The sequence below is a fragment of the Dipteris shenzhenensis genome, chromosome 21 (genome assembly GCF_047967505.1).
Source record: "Dipteris shenzhenensis isolate YYH24624 ecotype China chromosome 21, Dip_SZ_1.0, whole genome shotgun sequence".
NCBI lineage: Eukaryota > Viridiplantae > Streptophyta > Polypodiopsida > Gleicheniales > Dipteridaceae > Dipteris > Dipteris shenzhenensis.
This window is the reverse complement of record NC_141616.1, coordinates 30,512,114-30,539,128: the sequence shown is the minus strand read 5'-3', so window position 1 is coordinate 30,539,128 and position 27,015 is coordinate 30,512,114. Positions and strand designations below refer to the sequence as shown.

General features: G+C 43.2%; 1 protein-coding gene across 1 annotated transcript in view; it reads left to right on the top strand.

Annotated features, from left to right (window-relative positions):
• The first annotated feature begins 5,442 nt into the window (after window positions 1-5,442).
• EDA3 (DnaJ/Hsp40 cysteine-rich domain superfamily protein) overlaps window positions 5,443-27,015 on the top strand; it is a 41,275-nt gene continuing 19,702 nt past the window's right edge. Inside the window, exons 1-3 of the mRNA XM_087392863.1 lie at window positions 5,443-5,928; window positions 6,022-6,187; window positions 21,582-21,674. Coding sequence (XP_087248989.1) covers window positions 5,719-5,928; window positions 6,022-6,187; window positions 21,582-21,674 — 469 coding nt within the window. The 5' untranslated portion in view covers window positions 5,443-5,718. The remainder of the gene's footprint in view (window positions 5,929-6,021; window positions 6,188-21,581; window positions 21,675-27,015) is intronic.

Below are 27,015 nucleotides of genomic sequence, written 5' to 3'. Positions count from 1 at the left end.
AAATTTTATCGATAGTAAATGGGGTCATGTGTTACTTGTGATCTAAGTATTATTGATTACAAACCATTAAGACGTGAGCTCATTAAGGGATTGAACCACATATTAGTTAAAAGACCTGTGTACGAGATGCCCATAAAGCCCTGGAACAAGCGTGGAAAAAAATGTGCCACTTACTTGGCATATCCATACATACTACTCTACAAATTTTCAAAAAATTCTCTTATGACTGGCTATGGGACCGGTACATAAAGTTACCCAACCATAAGAGGTTTATGAAAGATATATGGAGTGATAAACATTTTTGGAAAAATTTAAGTATTCTCAAAGAACATTATTTCATGCATGGAATCGACAAAGCTTCTAATAACTTAGCATTGGTTTGTCAGAAATTTGCCCATGACTTGGCATACGAGAGACTTAATGATAGAGATTTCGAAATTGTAAACACATGAAATTTAGAGATTAAAATAGAAGCCAAACTCCATTCATTTTCTATAACACCTTTATCCAACAAGCTGCCATTTATTATGGGAATATACAAAGCCCATAAAAACACTTTTAGATGGATTACCAATGCTGTTGGGTGTACATATGATGAAATTGGACTTATCAATACATGCCTACTAAAAACATGCATCTCACAACTAAAAAATAAATGTGCTAAAACTCAAAAGTGGAGTTAAATGTTCTTATTGGTGGGGGATTGAATCCCTTTACGACTACACTCTAAATCTTCCTGATAAAATGTTTAGTACTTTTCTTGCTAACAAAGCACAATGCTATAAAAAGATTCCTCTAGAAGGTGAAAATGGTCTAGTTAACATCATAAGATAAATAATCACTATGGCATTCAGGGATGGTAACTTCAAATTCATCTCTTTTGCACCCCCATTCTCCCATTGAAGGAATTTGGACCATGACAGATGGACTTGATCTGAACAATGATTTGAAATTAATTCATGGCTTATCTCGAACATGTATGTACAACTAGACAACATGACCTGGAGACAATGGGAATTCCTATGGACTTGTCGTGCTCACTCATTTGGTGCAATCTATACCTATTTTACTTTGAATATAAAATTTTCATTAATTTGGCTAGACAAGGCAGATGGGATATTCTAAAATGGTTTCAGTATCCCTTTAGGTATATCGATGACATTTGTATGGTCAATATACCTAAGCCTATGAGGTTTTGCTCCCATGGTGATTATTGTATTTACCCTTTAGATTTTGTGGAGATTATCACTGACACTACAACATTCTACTGACTAGAGAATGGTTGCATAATTGGTACTAGCGCTAAATTTTGTAGCACAAAGATCATTATCACATCCATACATAATGGGACGTTCATCATCCTCAAATATGATAAGAAGGATTCCCTCCCTTTTAAAGTGTCAAGACTCATCAAAGTGGAAAGCAATAGACCATTAAAGCTATGTTATATGGGTATATGCTCTCAAATTATGCCTATCATTTACATTTGTAACAATCCTAAGTAGGCTAGGTATTTTATCCATAAACTATTCATATAGTTTTCTGATAATGGATGCAATAGCCTGAGACTTAAAATAATTGTATGTAACTTTCTCAAGGGTGATTTCCCTAGTGCTGTGATCAAAACTGAGCATCTAATAAAATTCATATAAATTCTCTCTTTGTAAAGTATCAGCATTGATGAGAGTAGGGTTTATCATCGACTTTTTCATAAATCATTTTTTTAAAGAAACATTGATCAACATTCATGATCTAAATAATCTTGTTTAGTTATCAGTCATTTCTAAAGGTGGGCACCGTGACCCCCCCCTACAAGGGGGCATGCTGACCCTCGTAGGGTGTGGGGTTGTGTTTGTGCAGGCAGACGGTTGGGTACACACACACACACACACACAAATATACGCTCTTTACAACATCATAATGTTAGACTAACCTTCAAAGATCGTCTTCAGATCTAAACCAAGCAACCACATCGAGAAAAGAATCCAGCCAGTCCAAGAAGAATGAAGAAGCTCAGACCCTTACATCTTCACAAATTTTGAGAACAAATTTCATCTAGCTTATTTGTGTTCTTCTGAAGATGAATTTTGCTTTTGCGAATGATATATGTTTCCTTAACTAGCTGTCTGATGTACAATGCTTTCTCAACTATAGCACCACTACACGACGTTAGAAGAATTGCTAGAGATGAAATTGTCTTCCTGGGGCAAGGGAAGTGATTCAGAAAATCAATTAGAAAATGCTGATATGAATAGTTGGGCATCCCTAGACGAATAGTGAATTTCAAACTGTTGATTTGAACAAGGGAGATATTTGTTGCCTTTGGATTTGGATTTTGACAACTTTGACCGATTACCTGTCCTGCAGGTATTTAAACCAGTATATGATCGGCTGACTTGCGAGGCGGGATACTCACCATCCAACAGACAGTGACCCAAAAAGTGGAAAGATTTACAAAATCTGTATCTGGTAGTACCACTGGATGTTGTTGTGACATGAGCATGGATCACAGTCCTATCATTCCCACGAACAAGGGTTTCATTGAGCACGATATGTATGGATGGTGTCTGCAATTAGAATCAAGCTACAGCCCAGGCACCAGGGAATAAAAATGCCAAGGGCCATTGATTTTTTCAATTGTGCACAAAGCGCGCCCTCAACACTCTCCTACTGTATGCTCAGAAATGCAGCTAGGACATCTTTTTCTCTGAACAACAAAGAGAAAGGGGTATATAGAGACGAAGAAGGGGTGAAGAGGGGGTGAGAACAAAGAGAAAGGGCTGAGGTCTGGTGCATGCGAACGTTGGGGAGATGCCTGATTTGCTCGAGGGCATGGAGTGAAATGTTGAAGGTGTGACTTAATATAATTGTGTGTTTGGAGGAGAGGTGAAAGAGATGGGGAGAGACTAAGAGAATACCATAGTGCAATAACATTGACAAACAAGACTAATAATTTATTTCTATGGAATGCGACACCCTTGAGAGACAGAGAGAATACCATAGTGCACTAAAGAAATACTAACAATTTAATTCAATGGGAATGTCATGATACATATCTTTATCTTTAACCTATTAACCAAGGACACCAGAAAAAAAAAAGAGAGGACACGTGGCAGCTTGGAGGAGAGGAGCATGGCACGTGTCATAAAGAAGGAGCTCTTGGATGGAGGCTTGGAGAGGGGAGGAGGTGGAAAGACAAGAGGCAACTTTAGGGGAAAGGAGGAGACAGAAGGTCAATGGAATGGAGGAGATGGAAGTTCAACTTTGGGAGGAAGGAGGAGATGGAAAGTTAATGGAATGAAAGGAGGAGATGGAAGGTCTCAAAGCCATGGGCTAAGACAAATTTCAAAAGCAAATCCAAGTATGCAAGGTGGCTTGATTAGCAATTAAGAATCGATCATTCCACGTTCCAATGGGGAGTGGTTGAGGATGATCATGCATATTTGACCGATTATTAGACTAAGAAGAGCAACGCACATACTGGTCAATACGACTAGGAACCACAATTGGTAATATATACACTCTCATGGAATTTCTTAATTGATATATATATGTATATATATATATATATATATATATTAAATGCTATGCTTAGCCCTATAATTTTTAAAGATCATTCATTAGCAAGATTAGCGCCACCACTCACTGCCTCTTGTATATAAGAGTAGTGCTTATATAGAAAAACGATGGACCTATGTGTGTGATAAGAAATGTGAATGACTGTGACGAGTCTTTTTTGCCCTGGCTATATAGGGAGATAAGGCAACATATACAGTAGTAAAAAGAAGCATTTTCTGGCTTCTACATAAGGATATAACCCTATATTGTGATGATCACGATCTATACATATTGATTAACTAACCATTTTTTCTTTGATAAGGGTACCTTATGATGGAATTTTCTCTTGACCCCTTACTGGGGAATTTGTATAATGCTAGTTCTGGAAGAGTAATACATGGAGCATCTGGATACCTGTGACTCAAGCATTGGGGTGCCACACGATGCACCACCATCCAAGGTCGATAAGATTTGCTAGTGTAAATATCTTATGACATTGTGACATCGATAACAAGTGGAGTTGTGCTTTGAAGCCTGCAGTCCCACAATCTAAGGTTCTTGTTCTAACTCATCCTTGTAAGTATGCATATATGCACACACACACACACACACACACACATTGATAAATGTGTATATATAGTTATAGTTAGTGGATTATCGTTATATTTATCAATGTGCGTATATAGGTGCCCACAATGTTGACAAAATCGTATAAGCATTAGTAGGCGTGAGCATCGAAAAGAATTAAGCTAAGGGTAAGATCTTAATCGGCCAATGAGTAGCTCTTAATTGACATAACATAAAGTAGTGGCTAGAAGTGGGTGGGGGGTTCGAGAAGCTTGTTCCCAGAATCTTCATGGTTGACTATATAGAGGGGAGGTAGGGGATGTGACTGGAGATTGAGAGGGAGGGAGAGGCAGAGAGAGAGTGATCGAGGGAGGGAGAGGTTGAAGAGTGGTGAGGTTGATAAAAAGCCAGAGCACTGAGGGAGAGGCAAAGCAGCACGATTAGTGGTAGAAGACAAGTGAGTAGATGCAAGAGGATGAGAGAAAGCCAGAGAAGTGAGGGAGAGGCAGAATGGCATGAATAACTTAGGAGAGGCAGAGTGGCACGAATAACTTAGGTTAATCTACATTAAGTAATGAACATCTCTTCCTTCTATGCTTCCTCCTCTCTTCCCTGTTGAGCCCACCCATCCTCCACCTCAGCCCACTAGGAATTTTCTATAGGAAAATAGGAATTATTTGCAGTTGATTCGGGTTGAGAATCGCTAGTAGGTTGCCACCTATGATTTTTTGAAGATGGGAGACCCATTAGAAGAGCAGATCATATTATATATACGAGTATTGAACCTGTGCTTTGCACGGGCAAAGATGCATGACCATCCTCAACCTATCCCCATCTGAAGGTGGATCTTTGATTCTTAAATTGTTAATCAATTCACCTTGCATACTTGGATTGGATTTTGAAATTTTGGCTGTGTCTTAACCCATGGCTCTGAGACCTTCCATCTCCTCCTTTCATTCCATTAACCTTCCATCTCCTCCTTCCTCCCGAAGATGACCTCATCTCCTCCATTCCATTGACCTTCAATCTCCTCTTTGCCCCCAAAGCTGCCCAAAGCCTACCTCTTGTCTTTCCACCTCCTCTCCCCTCCAAGCCTTCATCCAAGAGCTCCGTCTTTGTGACACGTGGAAGGCTCTTTTCCTCCAAGCTGCCACGTGTCCTCTCCTTTTTTTGGGGTGTCCATGGTTAATAGGTTAATAGGTTAAAGAAAAGATACATACGTTGATAAATGTGTGGATAGATTTATCGCTAGTGGATTAAGCTAATAAAGAAACGAAGCATAACTAAGGAGAGAAAATATCGTAGGGGAGTGGCCAGCAGAAGAAGACGAACCAGCACACACAGACAAACTTTGCATGAAGCATCCCTGAGTAGACGAGAACTTGCAACTTTTCAAGCTTTTCAATTCCTTCCATATGTTCAATCTCTTCCTGCCATCGATGAGAGCTCAATCCTTCTTCTTCTGAGCAAATTGTTCCTCATTTGGATCCTCTGAAAAAAAGTAGAGGAGCAAAACAGACGGATTAAGAACTTGCGTTTCCGTCGTCCTTCGCTTTTCTTCGCATTGCGCCTCGTTGCTTGCTTGCTGCAGCAATGTCGGCGTCTTTGCATTCCCCTGTGGCTGCCTTCTTAGCTATCACCCCTGCACCTGTTTCTGGGACGCGCCAGTCTTCCGGAAAGATCATTTCTTCCTCTCTTCCGCCGACTTCTGCAAGCGCTGCTCAGGCAGACCCAGCACCCCACGTCGAAGCTGATGTAGAGACAGTACCATCAACGTGTCATTCAGCGGAACCGAAGACCTTGGTGAGATTCTTCCTATGCAACGCTTATCGGTTCGTTGTGAACCCTCGCAGAACTGTAGTTGAGAAAATTTGTACAAACTTGTTTTTCTTCCAGGTGCCTCTCGTGCATTCACGTCGTAAGCTTATATGCTCAATGTGCATGGGAGTTAGCATGGTTGGTTTAAGCGGATCAGAGGAGGCTCGTGCTGAAGGAGAGATGGAAGGAGTTTCACCTTCAAAATTTGCTTGCAAAAATTGTGGCGGCTCTGGAGCTGTTCTTTGTGAGTATCTGCATGTCCGTATTTGTATTTGTCCAGTTTATCTTATACCCATTATGTACGTCAACCAATACAACGAAGATTCAAGGAGCTGGCCAAGAGGAAAATTGTACCGCAAACGCAATCTGAAGAAGATGCGAGTGTGAAGGAATTCGGCTTTGGGAAGCTTTAAATGGTTTTTTGGGCATCTCCACTCTTATTTAGTCTTATTTTTCTTATTGTTCCCTTTTTGCTAGCATTTCTGGACCACGAAAATGCATTGACTTTTATCTCACTCTCCCCATACTGCTTTCAATTGTGCGCAACAGATTTTGCTGTTCCACGCACTCTGTTAATCTTATGTGTTTTCTCCTTAATGATCACAATGATCATCAATTTTGCATCTTCTTTATATGGTCCAGAAGAGAAGAATTGAGGTTGGTAGCAGATATAGGGTGGCTGGAGCTATATGATAATATGTTTTGTAGATCACGACATTGGTGGTTAAATTGTTTAGCGATAGTCCTTTATTCTAGGGGAGAAGGTAACAGCACAGCATATCCCAGAATAAAAGGTCACCTTCTGGATTAATGTGAAGAGCCTCTGTGTTCTTGTAACAAAGGAGGACAAGATCTATCTAAATTTCTTGCAGTGGTGCTGGTAGCCCCAAAGTTGTTGCGTGTCCTTATCCTATAGCTGTGGGTCATTATCAGGGGCTGTATCTGTCTTCACGTTTAGGAGACTCGTCAACAGCGCTCACAGCCTGCTATGAAGTCCTTGAAACGCTCTTGAAATATCTTGTGTAGAGTCTTATTGGACTGTGCCTATGCTTTTGCTGATCCCACAGCTGACCCTAGCTTTGTTTATCCCATCTCTATTTATACTTGCAGTTTTCAGAAAGTTCCTAGACTCAATCAAAGTCCCTACCATGAGATCTGATAAAGTTATGAGTTATTAACTTTTTGATGCTAGCGAAGATAAAGATAAGGTGGAATCCAGGAAGCAGTTGTCCCAGTTACTTATGGAAGATAGATAGAAAAAAGCATTATGTGTTCAATTAGGAGACAGAGTGGAGTATGTTTCGAAAAGAAAAGGCTTATTTTTCCAATGTGCAGACAAGTGAGTTGCTGATCGCAGTATAATTTACAAAGCAAGGACTAACGTTAACAAGCTGAGAGATTGTAAAAATCTCACAATCAGAGGATGAGTCTCCAATGGTCATTGGCATGAATAGGCTGATTTTTCTGATAAGGATGATGAGGTGAAGAATGAGAACTGAATAATTAACCCAGGTAGGTAGTGGCGAATGATACTGAAATTCCGTTTTGTCCTGAAAAAAATATTTCAGATGATGATGGGTCTTTTAAGGTTCCATATCCAAAATATACTATCTTTTGGAAGAGGCACAAGCTTTTTTTAATGATAATAAAAGAGACAGTAGTGGTAAATCTTTCTTTAGGTGGTGAGGGTTTTGCTCTTGTTGACAGTATAAGACTATGATAGCAACTTGGCTGGTATATACAAATATAGATCATGGAACGAGCGTGGGAGTTGCTAATGGGGATTTCATTGCTAGCAAAAGTGTGTCAAGATATACGTATCAAATGTTGATGAAGCATATACATGCAAAGGTATTTGCCCTTGACCTAAGTTGGTGTGGTTTTGGGTATGATTAGTTGAAGACATTAAGGAACCTGCAAACTCTGAAATTAAATTTCTGCCACAACAGTGCACAAGTTTGCTTGATGCTGTGCAGCCAGAGAAAACTTGATCTTGTGATCTCAAAGAAGTTGAGAATATTGTTGAAGAAGCAGGTGTGTGGATGCTCTTGAAGTGGCTCTCACAAACTAGGGTAAGGAAAAAAGTCCATGGTGAAGACAAGGATATGTAGAGTTTGCTGCATCTATTCTCAGGCATATTTGTTAGAAAGCAGAGGTGGAGATTGCTTGCTTCAGCCAACACTCCTTGCAGCGGAAGATCATGTCAACGTAAGCCCAAGTGCTATTTCAAATCTCATCTTTAATGTGTATGAGTGCATAGAGAAAGGTACAGAGATTTTGAACTATGTCATGAGAGTAGAAAGAGTAAATATATATTGATCCAAAGATGGGAAAAACCTCTTACAAAGGTGTGCACAATGTGCCACCATCTAGCAGCAAGGTGCTGCCTTGATGTGGACCCCCATCACTACAAAACTGTTCTACCTCCTCTTGGCACCTTGAAAATTCTGTCAGTCTGCGTGTTCTGCTAGAGCTTCAGTGGGCTGCTTAGTGATGTCCTGCAAATGGACGTACTTGGTACTCCAGTGGACAGCCAATGGTGAAGCACTGCTTTGCACCTTGTTCCTTGACCTCCTTGCTGCTTCCGTCTGCAGCCAATGGTGAGGCACATGTCTCCTTGATTCTGTCCTCCTTGCTGCCCTGATAGGCAGCCTGTTGTGAGTGTCCCTGGACCTCCTTGCTGCTGAATGTGCAGCCCAGACTGAGGGTCCAGAAGCTCCTACACTGAATGAATGAACTGCCCTTCGGGGGCCCTTTATATAGGGCTGTACGCCCTGCCAACTTAGCTGACCCTGTCCACAGACTGGCTGCCCTGACCTTCTGCAATGCTGCTCCGATCTGCTGTCTTCTGCGCAGAGCTGCCGGCCTATAACATGGCCCTGACAGCTGGTTTTGGTTGCCCTTGCTTCTCTGCTCCTGGTTGCTACTGCGTCTGTCGCAGTCCTCTGTACAGTTTTTGCAGGGAGGTGACCTCAATAATCCCAACTCTCTCTCTGACAGAACCACCAAGGGCCAACACCCGCACGTCGATGCAGATGCTCCATTAGCTCCCATTGAAGAAGCACTCAGGAACAAGTTGAAGGTGTCCTTAATCATAGTTCTTTGAACCTGCAGCTCCTGCTCCTCCCTATCCGGTCTGGTGCAAGCAAACCATCCTGGTACATAGGTACAATCCAGGTAGCACCAAATGTTAATGGCACCACCATTCTCGCTCACAAATTCACTAGTGTCCATGAGCGATCCTAGTGCAGCCATCAGGTCTATCCAGCTGTCCCCCTCTAAATCTAAGAATAGCCTGGATCCTACTGCAAAGCACCATGCTCCCAAGGTCTGTTTCAACTTGTCTTCACTCTGGCAATATCCTCAGCCAAGTAACCCAACTGAATAACGACATCCCAGTGACTGATCAACACAGATCTCCAAGGCCAAGCGTCTTTCCAAAATTGTGGACCATGAGCTTCAGATGAACTCTCAATTGAGTAATCCTTCAGGATCAATATACCCTTTTGACCTGTAGACGTCCATGTCTCCAGCGTGAAGACTTCCACAGGTTCATCATGTTCTCCTTTCAGTAACCTGCAAACGAGCTTTGAAGAAGCACCAAGACTTCCCCCTTTGCCTATTCACCCTCGAGTCCCTCAAGGCCTGAGAAACACAAAGCAAAGACTTTACCCATACCATGCTACTGAATTCTGAATGTATGCACAAAGAATCCACATACCGATGAATCCACCCATTTGCATGCTTGCTTTGAAACAAGGCAGGTACCTCTTGGAGGCACCCACAGCATTCCTGTGTAACCTTGTAGTGCCATCTGCGGTGTCCCTGCATCCATCTGACTCTGATTCTTGAGGTCCCCTCAAAGACACCTGCCTTATGCAAGTGATGTCAGCTTTGTTCCCAGAACAACCTGAGTAAACATTGTTGTTCTTCGCCTCCACAAAGGTCTCTGGTCCATCTGACTCATCACACCATCTCTCAATGTCAGACATACAAACAGGTACACATAGATGTACACCCCTAATCTCAGCAGTACTCGGAGTTGTCATCAAGAAAAGTTCTCCTGTTTCTATTACCACATCGACTATTGGCTTGACTCCTGTGACTCTTGATTGGGCTCCTTCCTTCTCTTCTGGTTAGCCTTCTTCTTTCTACAGTCCTTAGCAAAATGTCCATAGTAGAAGCATTCTTGTCCACCAGTTCAATGTAAGGGAGGACCGAGTCTGCAGTCATGCAATAATTATGGCCAGGGCCTTTGCATCTCATAGTACTCGCTCTCTCACTACGTCTTGATCGGATTGGTGTCATCACTACCCCAGCCATATTTTTTATATGTTGTGGGGCCTTAGCTCCACTCCCATCATAATCTCCCAATTCATTCGTACCACCAACTGTCTCCAAATCTTCATCTTCCAGAGTAGATAGTTACTTCCGTCGAGCTTACCCGTTTTTCCAAAGCTTCGGATGGATAGTCTACTAGTCGTTGTTAGAATTAGTCATCTCTTATATGTGAGAGGGCTTCTATGTGGATGTGCCCACCTAGAGAGGGGACTAGGAAATGGGTCCTTTCTAAGTGCATTTCTATAGGTTAGATGGGGGTCTATAGGGTACATTGCCAGGGTTACATGTTGAGCTTGTTAGGCCTGGGTGAGGCTCATTTGGGCCTGGTTTGAGCCCACACTTAGGGCCAGTTAGAGGCTTAGTTTAGGACGCTGACCAAGGGTCAGTTCGACCGACCTGACCAAGTTGGGTCAACTGACTAGACCAGGTCGGTTGGGTTGGCCATGCCAATAGACTTGGTTGAGCACGTCAACAGCCCCCTGACCCTATACGACTTTGATTATATTCCAAGTGGCACAAGTTCCTCATACAATTCATTACATAGCATGGAATTGCATGAAGCACAAGCTGAATTACAAAAACTGATTCTACCCAATCCTACACAAGAACTCCTACAAAGAGCACTTGCAGCAAATATTGCAACTAATGTATTCGTGAGTGCAAGACAGAGGCTGAATTTCAAACCCCAGAGCAGTTTTCCACCACTTGTTGGGCGGTCTTGTGGACAGCAGTCTCTAGTAGATCCTAGATAGCTGGTTCCGTAGTTTCCAGCCCTGCAATTGTATCATCACACGTGGAGGTTTTTCTCAACATTACTAGTAGAGTTTTTTCCCTGTCTTGATGTTCCAGTTCGTTGTTCTACTCTCAGTTTTCTGCTTGTACTTCCGCTACACTTTCACATGGTATCAGAGCAGCAAGTCGTCTAGAAACTTGAACCTTGAGAGTGTTTGAAGTGTGGAACTATTTGGAGATTGCTGCTTGCGGGCACTTCGAGCTGCGGTGTGGATAGTTTTGGTATTTTGTTTTGGCCCTTATCCACACTAGGCATGGATAGTTTGGGGATATTGTTTTAGTCCATATCCCACACACCATTACTACATTATGAATGGATGAAACCATTGACCTTGTCTTGATTGTGTGATGATTAATATCAGAGCTGGCGGTTGGCTGAGGTCTTGGAGATGGAGAGAGACTTTGGTGGACGGATTTTGAGGTGCTGTTGGGAGCTGTTTTGGTCCCTATGGGATGTGGGGAAGAGGGCAGAAGGCAGATGTCATCGTTGGACAGCCACCTTGTGATCTGCTGCAGTCTCTTTCTCCATTTTTCCCCCTTAAAACTTCGTTGGATCGCTTCTTAAAAGTAAAAGCTTCATTTCAAAGCAAAGAAGTCTATCTAAATAAGGAACTCTTGATTTGTATTTTTACTTCTCCCTCACTTGACAAGATAGGCTTAAACTCCATTTTGAAGTCTCCTGAAGTAATGGATTCTCTCCCTCATTTTGTGAGAAGAATTTGGAAGCATCCAGTAGTAGCTTGGAAGTATGTAAAAACTTTAGGACAAAAGGCTTTCAACTATGGAGAGATAGGTAAAAGGCTTTCAGAGCATTCAAAATCTTCTATTCTTAAAGAACCTTATTGTTGTAAAAGTAAGAGATTCCAAAGCTTTATTGATGCTGATTTAGGACATGTAGTCACAACTGATACCTCAATTTTGCTTTCTAGTAATCTAAGAGACCTTTTCATGAAAGGCACAAAATTTCGATCGTACTCTTTTAAAGAGTCTTGCCTTTTAAAAGCTATCGATAAGGGAATCTTAAAGTTTGTTTTGCAATTAGAAGAATGTTTAGGAGTTAAAAATATCTTATCAGAATGGAAAGGGAAGATTTTGAAGAAAGTTGCTTTGAAACTAGAAGAAGTCCCTTCGGTTATTTGCTCAAAGAAAAGTAACCATCTTTCTAAAGAAGATGAAACTCTTCTTCGAAAATTCCATAGGAATTTTGTCATTTCTTATGTGGACAAATGTTCCAATAACTTTGTTTTTATTTGCAAAAAGTTTTACTTAGAATGTCTTTTGAGAGAAGTGAACTCGTCTGCCAAAACTTACGCCCCTGCCTTAGTTTCTCAAAAGGATTTGATCTCAAAACATCAGAGTTTTTGCAAGCATACCTTTTGTGCTGCTTGGAAGTTTCACAAAACTCCAAAAAAGCCAAGATTTATTGCAGCTGCTTGTGAGACTACTTTGATGAATGTCTCTAAATGGCTCAGCTACTGCTTCAAAGCCATGTTGCCTAGTGTCCATGAACTTTGGAGGGACTTATTAAAAGAGGCAGATGTCCCCTCGAACTCAAGCTGGATTTTAAATGACTCTGTAGGAGTGATTCCTATTGTAAAATTTTTTAATTCCTCTCGAAGCATTCAGGAAAAAGAGTCTCCTATTCTCCTTCAAACCTATGATTTTACGACGCTTTACACAAAGATTGAGCTGGAAGACCTGAAGTTTAGAATTAAAAAGCTAGTGGCTGAAGTTTTCAAGCTGAGATTTGACAAAGATAGACCTTATGCTTTGACTTTTTGTGGCTAAAAAATAAAGATCATGACATAGGTTCTAAAAAGAAAAGATACTCAAAGGTAGTAAGTGTAGAAGATGTTTGCTCTTGGATAGATTTTCTTTTAGATAATCTTTACATCACAATAGGTGATTCTTTGTTTCAATAAGTTATAGGAATCCCCATGGGCACTAATTGTGCCGTCTTTTTAGCAAACTTTTATCTTTTCACTTATGAATTTGAGTTTATGCAACGTCTTATTTCTATCAATACCTGCCCTATCATTTTACATAAGCTTAGTCAAGTTAGATAGATGATTTATTTGTACCAGATGTTCCTAACTTTCAAGACTTTATAAGATGCTAGAGCTTTTGGAGAAGGAATCTATCCTCGTGACTCTTGTGAACTGAACTGCACTTCAAGAGGGGATTCTTGTGTTTTCTTAGATCTTAGACTTTCTCAATCTACCATAGGATTAGAGGTTGATATATACGATAAACGTGAACAACCTGAATATAGTGGTTTACACATTATAAAAATGCCTCACATTGACTCAAACATTTTTGATTTGGCAAAATATGGAGTTATTTCTTCCCAATTCCATAGATTTTCCCGCCTTTGTACAACTAAGGAGTCTTTTATCACTCAATGTAGTAATTTGATTACTTTACTATTACACAAGAGGTATAATCCAAGGAAAATAATGAAAAAAGTTCGCACATTCTTAGATATGAAGTCTTTTATCTATGGTGTTTCGGCCTTAGGTTTGTTTAGAATGATTGAACATAAGCTGAAAACAAAAAGCGGGGAGCTGAGTAGCCCGTTTTTCTTTTAGTTTCAAAAGAGAGTTTGTTTGAGTATACTTGTGCTTTCTAAGTTAGAAATGTATTTTTGCCTCTTTGCAGAAACGAGACATAAGTGTAAAGTGCCATTTAACTTTTTATGTTTTAAATAAGAGAGAGAGAGAGAGAGAGAGAGAGAGAGAGAGAGTTTCTAGGTTTTTGGAAGTTTTTGTTTCTTGACTTGCTTGTTTATTTTTGCTTAAGTCACCTGCTTCGTTTCTTCTTTATTTCTTGTTTTCATTCTCTTTTGTTTATTTGACGTATTTTAGTAAGCACTGGGTTTGCCCAAGAGACTTCGCGGGTCTTTAGAAACCCAGTATAGCTGCTTATGCTTGGGCACTGATGATGACATAAGTGTTGCTTTGCTTGCTAAGTATGTCTTCCTTTTGCTTTTCATAAAAGTTTTTGTTTACCTCTTTTTTCTTCTCTTTCATTTTCTCTTTTATTTTCTTTGTAGATTTTTTATCTTTAGAACAACAAAAATTCTAAATTTGTATGATTGGACTTATTTTAGTCTTACAAAGGTATATCCATTTTTCCCCCCACCCCCTTCCCCTTCGTTCATATGACATATGAACCCCTGCGAAGATGAACACATAGAAGGCAGTAAGTTCGTGATGCTGATTGGCATAGATATAGGCTATTTGGGATGCAAAGAAGACGCCAGAAGGAGGTGTGGCTGCTAGACACCCACCGTTCGAGTTATTGCACCTTCTGTTCTCTTCTTTCTACAATCCACTTTGCTTTCACATGATCCCATGACATCTTGCAATGAGGGACGGGGTAGGCCGTCGTTTTGAAAAGTTGGTGCCCTGGTCCTGGACCAGGAAGAGCAGTTGAAGGCATCCAAGGCAGACATAATCTGCAACCATTGTGACCAGGAAGGGTCACTATTGGCAGAATTGGCTCAGCACAGCCGGGAGAGGACTGATGAGCGGATTGACAATGGCGCTTTCGTAGCTGCAATTGCACCTATTCCTTTGTTTCTACACATGCACATCACCAATATCGGATCTCCCTCTTCGTTGCACAGGGAGGTGGATGGACTTGGAAGCGAGGACTATCTTTGGAGGTGAGCAGGACCCCTCAAGTAGCATGTGGCAGGATGCACTGCCCACAAGCATTTTGGTTCTAGATGGAGGATTGCTTGTTTGTTGGAGGTGGCAGTACCTACAGTTGGGTCTAGTAGCATAGGGGTTTTGTTCGAGGAAGTCTTCCCGACAGGGCTTTGAGACCACAAGATTAGTTCTCGGTGAGTCGCGCGGACCTATGCATAGACCATTTTTTGTTTGGACATAGAGGACTGGCAAACCTAGAGGGGGTTTCGGGTTGTTCTGCTGCAACGGTTTGATGATGAGTTGCTAGAAACAACATAGGTCGGATGATTGCTAGCAAAGGAACCTGGACACCACCGTAGTTGATCCTAGTGAGCAAATGAATGCCTTATTGTACCTGGACCACCATGGTTCATCAATTTGTTGATTGGACCTGAGGGCTTTAGAGGGGGCTGTTGAGCTTAGTGATGCACTTAGCCTTGGCATGAAAGAGAGTAGATCTTGCAGCAGTGATCATGGCCTAGTTTATGACCTTGACGAGGGATCAAGGGGCCGAGAATCAGAGGACAGAGGAGCATTCACGAGGAGGTTGATGTCACCCAGTTGTACCCATGGCCTGGGAGCATGTGGTTCAGTATCCGAGGTGATCTCACGGAGGCAAATTTGTGCCTAGAGGGGGTTTCCCTTGAGAGGGGTCTTCTACTTATGGCGGCTTTCAACACATGGTGGTTCATGCAATGGATTCCTGTAGATGTTCTGGTGGCACACCAGCTCCCTGGGATTCTGTGGTATGTGGATTTGTCAGGTATCTATAGGGTACAAGAGATTGAGGATTGTTCTATGTGGCAGGTGCAGGAGTTAAGCCCAAGATCCAATTACAGAGGTGGAGTGACTTTGACTAGGGTCGAGATCTAGATACACAGGGATTGACAACTGGCTACTGCTTTATCCTCAGTTCAGCAGCCATCACGTGGAGTAGTAAGAAGCGACCCACTGTGGCCTTGTCTTCCATAGAGGCTGAGTACCGGGCTGCGTGTTTAGCAACCTGTGAGGTGGTTTGGCTTCAGAGATTGCTTGGAGAACTTGGGTTCCCACAAAGAGATTCGAGAGTTTCAAGTGCGACAACCAGAGCTACATAGCAATTGCAGGAAATTGTGTGCTCAATGCTCGGACCATTGAGATACAATATCACTTTGTCTGTGAAAAGATTCTTGATGGGGAGATCTTGTTGACCTTTTGTCCGACGAAGGTCAACGCAGCAGATGTGTTCACCAAATCTCTTCCACAATAGTTTCATGGAGAGCATCCGACATCCAAGAGCTGAGAGTTAGTCATATCTTGTATGTACAGGAGTGAGAGCGGGCTTCTATGTGGGTGTGCCCACCTAGAGAGAGTAGTATTTGGGTCCGTTCTTATTGCATTTTTGCAGGTTAGGCGGGGGTCTGCCCAGGGTACATTGCCAGAGTTAGATGCTGAGGTCGTTAGGCCTGGGTGATGCTGATCTAGGCCTGGTTTGAGCCCACAATTAGGGCCAGTGTGGAAATAGATGAAATGCAAAGGGAGAACTCAAGCATGAGAAACACCAGAGATCTTCCTAACTATGGTACATTGCTTTATTTATCGTACTGGCAGAACACCTAATGGTAACCATATGCTGGCCAATCCCAGCTGAAGTGCTGCAGACAGCCTCTTCTTGGATTACGATTCTTATGGCTGATCGCTGCTGCTGTACGGTGCAGATTGCAGTGGGCTGATGGCTGCACAAGCGGCTGGAGAGCTGCTTGGAGGCTGGAGACTGAATGAGGAAACAGGGGCTTGTTGCGCCCGAATTTACCAGCCCAAACAGGTCAACCAGCCAGTCGGCTGATAAGGCTCGATTTAGCAGCCCTATGCCGACTTGGGAGGGGCCAAGGCTGCCTTCCCCAACCCACTTCCTACAGTTGGTGCTAGCCTATGGGGGCCCCAAAACCTTGCGAATATGCTGCGTGGGGCACTGCGATTTGCTGACAAGGCAACCGGTTGTCATTGCAACTTGGGCTTGACCCCGGTGTATGTGACATCCAGTTTGAGGCTAGTTAGAGGCCTGGTTTGCTTTGGTTTGGGACCTTGACCAAGGTCGGGTCAACCAAGCTGACCATGTCGGGTCAACCAACATGTCTAGGTGTTGGAATATGGAAGGTTACCTCCCCGTCTGTAAGCCCCAAAATGCGGAGAGCATTGCGGGGGGTGAACCTGGGGTTTGAGAGACTACCACATGAGCAGTGTCATGTCTGTTGTGTACCAGGGCAGTCTGGCCCACACTTTAATGCAGGGGCCCAGCCCCTAAGCTGCTTCAACCATGGCCTGGTTGGTTGGCTCCAACCAGCCCAACCAGCCAGTCGGCTGATAAGGCTAGATTTAGCAGCCCTATGGACCGACTTGGGAGGGGCCAACGCTGCCTTCCCCAACCCACTTCCTACAGTTGGTGCTAGCCTATGGGGGCCCCAAAACCTTGCAAATATATTGCGTGGGGCACTGCGATTTGTTGACAAGGCAACCAGTTGTCATTGCAACTTGGGCTTGACCCTGGTATATGTGACATCCAGTTTGAGGCTAGGTAGAGACCTGGTTTGCTTTGGTTTGGGACCTTGACCAAGGTCGGGTCAACCAACTTGTCCAGGTGTTGGAATATGAAAGGTCACCTCCCCGTCTATATGCCCCAAAATGCGGAGAGCATTGCGGGGGGTGAACCTGGGGTTTGAGAGACTACCACATGAGCAGCGTCATCGGTCATGTACCAGGGCACTTTGGCCCACACTTTAATGCAGGGGCCCAGCCCCTAAGATGCTTCAACCATGGCCTGGTTGGTTGGCTCCAACCAGCCCAACCAGCCATCTCTATGGCCGACCCTGCTACTGCACTCCCTGCCATCATTCTTGGCTTGTTGTAGGCCATCAGCCTGCCCACAATCCCCACCAAAACCTCGTCACCTTAGGTGCCTGTGCCTCTGAACAACCCGCTTTCTTGTCGCCAGTCCAGATCCAGGGCCGGATACCCCCACCACCTGTTCCATATAGATGCGCCATCTGTTGCAATCTTCTTGCCTTCCTTTGGAGCTCCACTCAGCCACAGATTTGCTCCCGAAATAGCATCTACCAGTTGCCTCACCCACTATCCTGATCTATGCTCCTAGAAGGTGCCAAGTATTCGTCTTTTCTTTGTCCAATCCTACACACACACACACACACACAGAGATTAACATCCTCGATGGGCCTAACGGACCTATGGACAAAGCACATACCAAATAGGTAAACACCAAACATCAATTATAAACCGAGAGTCTCTTGGGAGTGTGTATAGCACTCACAAAGTTCTTATAGGTTAACTACTGTCTACTACAAAAGATGATCGGCCTGCATTACATTAGTTTAAGATTGAGAGTCTTTAGGTTTGGATTTGAAATCTCTGGTTAGTGCTTTTCCATCTCTGTAACCAACCCATTTTCCTTCCTTTCGAGCATCCTTCACTTTAGTCAATTCAGTGGCCTTCAATTTGAGCTGAGTTGGGGTGAGCTCCTCCGCTAACCATATTTTAGTACATTTCAACTTATCGGTTTGCTTGAGAATCTTGCTTCCTTTCATCTTGTTCTGAAAGCATATTTTGGCTTGTGTCCCCTCTTGTAGGATAGCTATTACATCTTCAGCATCCCACTCTATTTGTGGGGTTCTTTCTATGATATTTTCCTTCAAACCAGCCCTCTGGTAGCCCCCCTATGCGTATGAGTCGTGCATTAGCCACCCTCTTTTCCTGTTCTTGTACTTCATTGTATACATCCAATGTGTTGACTTTAGTATCCAATGTTGCTGTAATGTCCTGTTTCACTGATTGAAGCTGAGTTGTAACCAAGTCCTTGACTTTAGTCACCATTTGTGGTGTGGGTGCTGCTGTATTGCGTATCAATACTTAGTGAATGATTTCATGTTTTCCTTGTCTTTCCCATGCATTTGTTTTCCTCTCTAGGGCTGCAAGTCTTAGCTTGAGCTCACGGATTTCCTGCTATAGGTAATAAATATGCTCTTGTGGGTCTATCATGCTTACCATTCTCTTTTGATGTAGATAGTTCTTGGCATATGGGGAAGGCATCTTTGCAAACACGTAAGGGGGGATGAAGCAAGAGCCACGATTGAGGAATATGAGGCTTTGATCGGGGTTGAGGTAAAAGTCTTGGCCTTGGGGAATGCCAGGGGCATCCTAGTTTCCCCATTCATGGTGGCCTACGTGTATATTGGGCACCCCCCTGCTGTGACTAACCCCCAGGGTTGGGTTGGGACTCAGCCCGCACCCTAGAGCGTGAGCCTTGCTAAAAGCTCCTGTTTTGGTTGACGGGCTGGCGCTGATGAGGAGGGCATTGCTGACAGGCGGATTGGCACTGACACTAATGCCGACAAGGCGGCTGGTGGCACAACTACTGCTGCTAGCTGGCTGTGTGGTGGTGGCGTGGCGTGGATTACACTGGACTGCTGATGATGAAACGTGAGAGGGGAGTGAAGAGAGAGAGAAGAAGAAGAAGAAGAATGTATTACCGTCCTCTGGGGGCCGAGAAACCGACCCATGGGACCCATGAAAATCACAATACAAGTGTCTCCCTTCTTTTATGGAAGGGGTAGGAAAACAACTATTCTGAAATACATTGAGTAATACAACATTCCCGATATTGAAGAATCTTGGCAATAAAATTGCCCAGAGTGGCTATATGGGTATGTGAAAGCAAGCTTGCGAGGGTGTCGTGTTCCTTTGTAATGTTGTTGAAGTCCCTCCTTATGCATGCATATCGTGGGCATGTAAGGAGGACATGTGCCTCTGTCTCTACTTGTTCTTGGTCACATAACTTGCAAAATCTTTGTTCCCTTGAGACATCTCCCCAAGCACCTTTCTCTACCTCCAAAGTGTGTGATCGGGTGCGGATGAGTGCAATACTTCTTCTTGCATTTGCAGGTATGGGTATAGTTATGTACTTTTGTGCATTATCTTCCTCCTTGGAGTAGGTGTCCCAATAGATGGGATTGATATGTGTACAATAGTACTCATACTTAGCCCTTTTCTCAGCTGATTGCCATTTTTGTTGCAATATTCCCAACAAAGCTTTATGAAATGCCTTCTCATCCATTTCCCCGGATGACATCTCAAGGTAGGATGTTACTCTCCATCTTTGGAACCATCTTTGAATGTCTTGCCACCAACCAGATGATAACATCTTGCTTTTGTTTGTCTTTTGAGGCCTTTTACTTGCTTCCCATGCTTTCATTGGTAATCTCTGCCACCCCATGTTCTTGACCTTCTTCACATATTTGAAAACCCTTCGTAGTGCTCTCAGTTCAATGGGCCTTGTACCAGTCTCAATAAGCATGATTGAGTACGGTGTAGTAATTTTGACTCCTAGATGCCGTCTTAGAAATGATTTCTGTATTTTTTCAATATCATTCCATTTTGATGCTGAGATGCTTCCTCCCCATACTTCTACTGCATATAGCACTGTTTGCACCACATATGCATCAAATAGAATCCGTTTGATGCTCCATCTCTTAGTGTCACTATTTCTGCAGTCATTTTCAAAATGATAATACTTTCCCCACCCAGCATCTATCCTTCTATGGACACAATCATTCCATCTATGATCTGCTGGCACATCTATTCCCAAGTATTTGAATGTGTTTACCCTCTCAATTTCCTGCTCATTGAACATAATACTTGGGGTGTTTGCAGGCTGCTTTGTTTTTACTATCATCATTTTAGTTTTGGTGGCATTTACCATGAGTCCACTCTCTGCACAGAGCTTGTGTAGAATGGGCATCATCCTCTGCATACTTTCTGCTGTGTATGAGAAAAAGACAACATCATCTGCATATAACAACAGTAGTACGGTGTATGCACATATTTCAGGGCCCTCTAGCTGCTGCTCTTGCATCATTTCTTTGACCAACTCCTCCAATCTGTCAATACATAGTCCAAATAATGTTGGTGACAAAGGGCAACCCTGTTTAACCCCCATATTACTATGGAATGTATTTGACAATCCGTTTCTGCCTTTGAGTTGGCAAGTTACCCTCTCATACAATCTGAAAACTGCTGTTTTTAAGTGGTTTGGCACTCTTAATTGGTCCATTCTTTCCCCCAACTTGTTTCTAGGCACTGTGTCAAATGCCTTCTTGAAATCTATGAAGCAACAATAGAGAGGCTTTCCTTGCAACCGGCTCTCTTCCATTAGAACCCGTAGTGTGACCAAGTGATCCACAGTGCTATGGTTTCTTCGAAAACCAGCTTGTCCGATGGCCCTCTTACCATTTAGTTCTGCCCATATACTAAGTTCTGTCTCAATGATTGTGCCAAAGAGCTTGGCCATGGTGGATCCCACCATGATGGTTCTATAATTGGAAAGCTGGTTACGATCTCCACCTTTATATATTGGTTTTATCCAATTTTCTTGCCACTCTGGGGGGAAGCCATTGGCAATTGCATCATTAAGCAAAGAGACTAGGCATATTCGTGTGTAGTCCCCTGTCCATTTTAGTAGCTCAGCCTTTATATGCAATGTATCATCTGCTTTTCCATTGGCCATTTTCTTCAAGCCCTCATTCACATCGTCCAAAGAGAAAATATGTGGGCTATTGTAGTGAGCTATGTCTGTGAATATAGGTAAGGCATGTGGATGGGTGTAAAGTTGCTTGGCATATTGGAGCATTTCCTCATCTGTGAAGTCTCCCATGATTTCTTTTGATCTCCCTTTAGTTTGTCTCCATGTTCCAGAGAGAGAGAGAGAGAGAGAGAGAGAGAGATTGTGTCTAATTTTATCTTATCGTGTATGGCAACATGATGTAGGTGATATGTGTGGTGGAACTGGAAAGTGGAAGGCATTGAATAGGAAAAGGGCAAAGGATGTTTATGAGTTCACGGAATGCCCAAATTGCTATGGTAATAATGGCTTAGTTGTAAAATATACCTTCTTTAAGATAAATATATTTAATGAAAGTAAAAAGACAAGTGAGTACAAGTACTCGTGAGCATTGCCTTCAAGTTGGTTCTGTCAAAGGAAAACAATTGTCAATTTGCAAGACATGTGATGGAAGCCGTGTATAGGAAAGTTCGAATGATTTGCAAACTCCGTGCGTGTGTGTGTGTGTGTGAGAGAGAGAGAGAGAGAGAGAGAGAGAGAGAGAGAGAGCTCTTAAAAAAAGAAAGTGTGTGAGTGAATGTGTGTGGGAGAGAGAAAGAACCAAAATAGAAGGGGGGCACGTGGCAACAAAGTGTGTGGGACACTTTTTAAACAAAAGTGTACCTAGAGCGCTGCCTGAAGGCAGTGCTAATAAAAGCAAATGATATCATTGTATTCCAGTTTTAATCTTTACTAGTGGTGACCAAAGAAAAGAAAATTAGTGTGTTGTTTTTGTTATGATCTATGGCCAACAAGAATGGTAGTTATGAAGTTGATATCATAGATAAAAATTTAGGCAGCAATCACAAAAAGTAATTTGACCATAGGTCATTGTTGCCAGATTTTGAAGTTGCCTTGACCACTATACCCCGTCAAATTAACATCTGGGATGGCGGCATTTCCAGAGTCTTCCAGTATAGTCCGAGAGTCTTCCAAATGTCTTCTTACACCAAAGGGCCTTCGAAGCTCCTTCATCGATATTGCTCTCTTCTTGGGGTCCTGAGTCTGTATTGTTTGATCCGGGATTTATTTTGTTACTGCAACCGAATTTGGTTGTCCTTTGAAGTGTGATCCTCCAGATACTCCACTTTCTTGTGAGTCAGTCTCCATATCGTGAGTGGACACCATCTTCTTCGTAACTGGATCGTACAACTTGTAAGCCTGGGATTCTTCGCTATAGCTGATGAAGATGTGCTTTCGCCTCCTTGAATTCAGCTTGGTCCTTGTGTCATTGTGGACTGGACCAACGAATTAGAACCAAATACTCAGAGATACTTGATTGTGTGCTTCTTTCCTGTGTATTCGAAAGAGGTGTTTCCGCATCACCTACTGTTGTAATAGTTCAGTTTAGAATATGATCAATTGCATGGACTGGTGGTGCCCAGAAGGAGCATTAAAAATTCTTCCTTCTCATCATGGTCAATCCCTCAACAATACCGCATTTGTTGAGATGTCCTTGCCTAGTCCGTTGCATCTTGAACCCTGTTTGCATGCAGTACTTGCGAATTTAATGGATGTGAATTTGCTTCCTGTTAGAAAAGAAAATCCCACCAGAGGGTATCCGGCAGGTGAAAGACTGATAGATGAGCCCAGAAATTACCCACGGAAGTGTTTCACTACAGAATTAAACTTCATTCACTGTGTGTACTTCACAATCATAGATGCGTGTGTGCAAGCTCGAATAGACAGTGTATCCAAGATAAATATAGAAGCAACACTTATATATTTCCATTCCTCCACAAACTGGACACAATACATTACCTAAATGTCCTCCTACGATATGGCTGGCACCTCTAGACCTTTGAGCCCGCTTGCTCCTATGAGTTAATGTAGACTCTCTTTCCAAAGATCCCTTCCACCTTGCCTTCCGGAAAGCGAGCCTAGGTGGGCAGCATCTCAAGCTTAGTGTGCAGCCTCTTTCTGGGTCTCTTTCACCTCTTGGATAATGCCCAAGGAGCTGCTCCTATCTGCGTGTCTGAGGGCTGCTCCAAGTGATGATAAATGGGGCCCCAAATGGCCCCTTATATAGGGCACAAAACCCTGACCCAGCAGGGGGATTCTGGCTGCGACCAGCAATCCCCTACTAACCGACCCAGTAGCAGCCTATAAAACCCCTTTTGGGGGGCACACCTTTTGAGGGCTGGCTGGCCCAGCCCTGCCATGCGGCAGGCTACTGCTAGCCCAGGCCTGATCAGCCCTAAACCAACTGCCAAACATGACCTTTGCCTTGCCCCATGGGGGCCAACAATCGCAAACGAATTCTATTGTTTCTTGCCTTCCATACAAGCCTAGTAGACTTCATGACTGCCTACGAAGGATGGTCGCCTATCCACTATTCCGGATCTTTGCATGGCTTCTAGGACCATGTCATAATCTTGAGGCATCTTTGTTATGCGTCACGATTAATCATGTAGAGACCTTTGTAGTATACTCCTTTGGCAATCCTTGCCCTTGTGGCCTTGGACCAAATGAGGACATTGCTTTGTTAAAGATCAATACCGATCCCATCTCTTTCAAGCTTTTTGTCATAGAGAGCAGATTCTTACACAAATGTGGACATTAATTACATCCTCGAGCACTTTCTTCTCTATAGTGGTAATCTTTGACGGCCTGTTTCGATTTCTTTGATGGGGCAACTTCTATTGTCTCCCACCATGATGCTAGATTCAAACCTACTTCGAAGAGTGTCTAGAACCACTCTCGGGTCTTCGACATGTGCTTTGATGCATCATTGTCACCATACCAATCTTCACCTATCAGAGTTGCCAAGAGTGCCAAACATCTTTCTATCACTCGGGCTTCAAACATATTTTCCATGATGACATTCAGTATTTCTGCCTTAGTGGATCTGCTTCCCTAAAGCCACTTCATTGTGGACCCCCTTTCTTGCTTCGCCAGTCTCTCGTGAGCTGTCGTTGTTTGCCATAGTGGAAGCACATTTTATGCCTCTTGTCAAGCCTGACCTTTTTAGACCTTGAACCCTTATCTGGCTTGCTCTTGTCGGGTTTCCCTTTGCCCTTCCCTTTGGTCAAGAAGGTGGTCGTCTCACGAACCCTTTGCAGCTTCAAGGAAGCATGCCCAACTCCAATTTGCCAATTTGAGATGATTCCGATTTCTATCGCAAGTTGATCTTTGATTGCTTTCACCTTTGTGTTTTAGTCTTGCTCTGAATCTCGCTTGTCCATTTTCATATTGTAACGTAGCTTTGACACTATGCGTGAAAACTTTTAAACATAGCTAACTCTCTATTACGGTTCTTTGAATGTCATGTTGCTCATCTTAGAACGAACACTGACTTGACACCCTTGAACGAATCATGGCAGAATCTTTGTTGCCGTGCAGGATGATCTCAAGACAAAAGCCTCTCTTCAATTCTGTACTAGACCAGTAAGCAAATGCGACAGAATAATCATTCCAAGATACAATTGTCGAATTCATGAACTACTTCATTCCTTGATGACACACAGCTATGAAGGAGCTCTTGACTACATCATTACTCAACATGTCGGCTATATTGATGAAGGGTTGGTGTAGATTACACGTGAAGCCTAACTTAGCAACTTTGGTTGCTATGGACTTCGCTTATGGCTATGTTATGCGACAAAGTTTTGTCTTGGATTTGGACCTCAACGTGCGATTACGTTATGTTGCTAAGCTTCGTTTTTTACCCGACGACAGACTTGGGGCTACGTTGCACCACAAAGCTTTTCCTGTCACCGGCAGCTCCCATCAATGCCAAGAATTATGTTGCTCAAGGAACAACATTCAGTACCCTCATCAACAAAGACTATTAGTAACAGTAGCTTTAGGAGCATCACATTGTGTAGTAGTGGATGGTCTTTTATAGAGTCGAGCTTCCTTTATCACTGCCATCCTGCAAATGGTGGTGGTGTTAGTGGTGACTAATGCCTCAAATCTCAAACAGCAGTCACAAGGAGATTCCTTGGGATTTCCAGCCGCCTTTGAGGTAAACTCCTGAATCAATGCTATGATTCGTCATCCAGGATGGTTACCTATCTTCTAGGTCCCACTCGGGACTCTTGCCTTTTGAATCGGACTTTGGGATATATCTGCAGGTTTACCTCTCATCTGCATCCAATTTTGGACTCCTAACCGAGTTGAGATCGTAATTTGTCTTCGCTTTGAAGACCAAGTCACCCATTCGTACTTTAGTTTTGCTCTAAACATTTAATACAAATCATCACTTGCCTCATCGTCCTCCTTGTTTGGGGGCTTACATGTATAAGCCAAATAGGATGAGGGATATAGGGCATCCCTGTTTCACTCCAATGGAGCTTCTTACCTCCTCTATGTAAACGTACACTTTGTTTGATAGATAGATAGATACATACATAGGAATTGTGCAATGAGATAGAACTGTGGTGCAGAACCAAAGGCCTTTCGAAAATCCCTAAAGCAGCAATATACCCTCTGTTTCTGGTATCTGGCCTCTTCTATGATGGCTTTGAGGGTGAAGATGCAGTCTAGTGTGGATCGGTCTCGTCTGAGGCTTGCCTGCCCAATTGCTCGCTGGTCCGCTCTCTCCACGTAACTCACTGATGTATCTCAAGAGCAACATGAGATCTGGTGCTTTGTGAATGGGTATGCCAGTGTTTGTGGTCTAGGAAGCGGGAAAGCCTGTATAGAAGGCTTGATTGAACAGTTTGGCTAAGATTGGAGCAAGCACCTCCTGTGTTAGGAGTTTCGCTTGAAGACATTTCTAATCCTTGTCTTTCCCATTTTGCAGCTTTTGATGGCCTCTTTCAGGTGGGCTGTGATGAGGAGTGTGGAAGTAGCTTGCCATCATACATTTTCATCCTTAGCTGTTCTTCCAAGCCAAAAGCTTTTGGATAGCTTGCTAAGTACAAGCCTTGTTGGATTTTTTGTGTCCAAGTTCTCACCAATGGAGTCTAATTAATCATGGATCACTTTAGTCTTGTTGAGGATTTCTTTGACCTCCTTCCACTTTGCAAGCTTTAGTGCAGTGAGTTGGTTTGAGAGAATTCACTGTGCATGTGATGCACAAAGCAACAGTCACACATGAGAGAGAAAGAAAGAAAGAAAGAAAGTTTATTAAAGTCTTCGGGAGACCGTGAAGGTCTATGAGACTAAAGATAACTGATACAATGAGCATAACGGTGGTGGTTTCAAAACGGGCCAACCAACCGTTTCTACAAAAAAAGAGGTTATGAAGGACTATGTGTCTAGTCCTGATACAAAAAATATGTGTCTACCTCCAGATGATACAAAGAAGAAGAAGGGGGGGGCACAAAAAAGTGGGGCAGAGGGGGGAGATACAGCATACATGTGCAGGTGGTGATCGTCAGAGACCAATCATAGAGGGGCCGTCAAATGGGAAGTCGGAAAAAACCCTGCGATAGATGATTGGCCTCTGACGTCACGCGGCCTAGTCGAGCTCGGTCGTCGGGGGCGGCGGGTGGCCCTGTGGATGAGGGCAACGGTAACCCCAGTGGGGCGGGCCGAGAGCAGAGACGAGATGTCATGGACCTGGATGTGTGAGTCTGTCCGCTGACGCAGCTGTCGTGACTCTGGCTCTCGCTCACGTCTGCGTCATCGGCTAGACTGAGAAGATGTATCCTG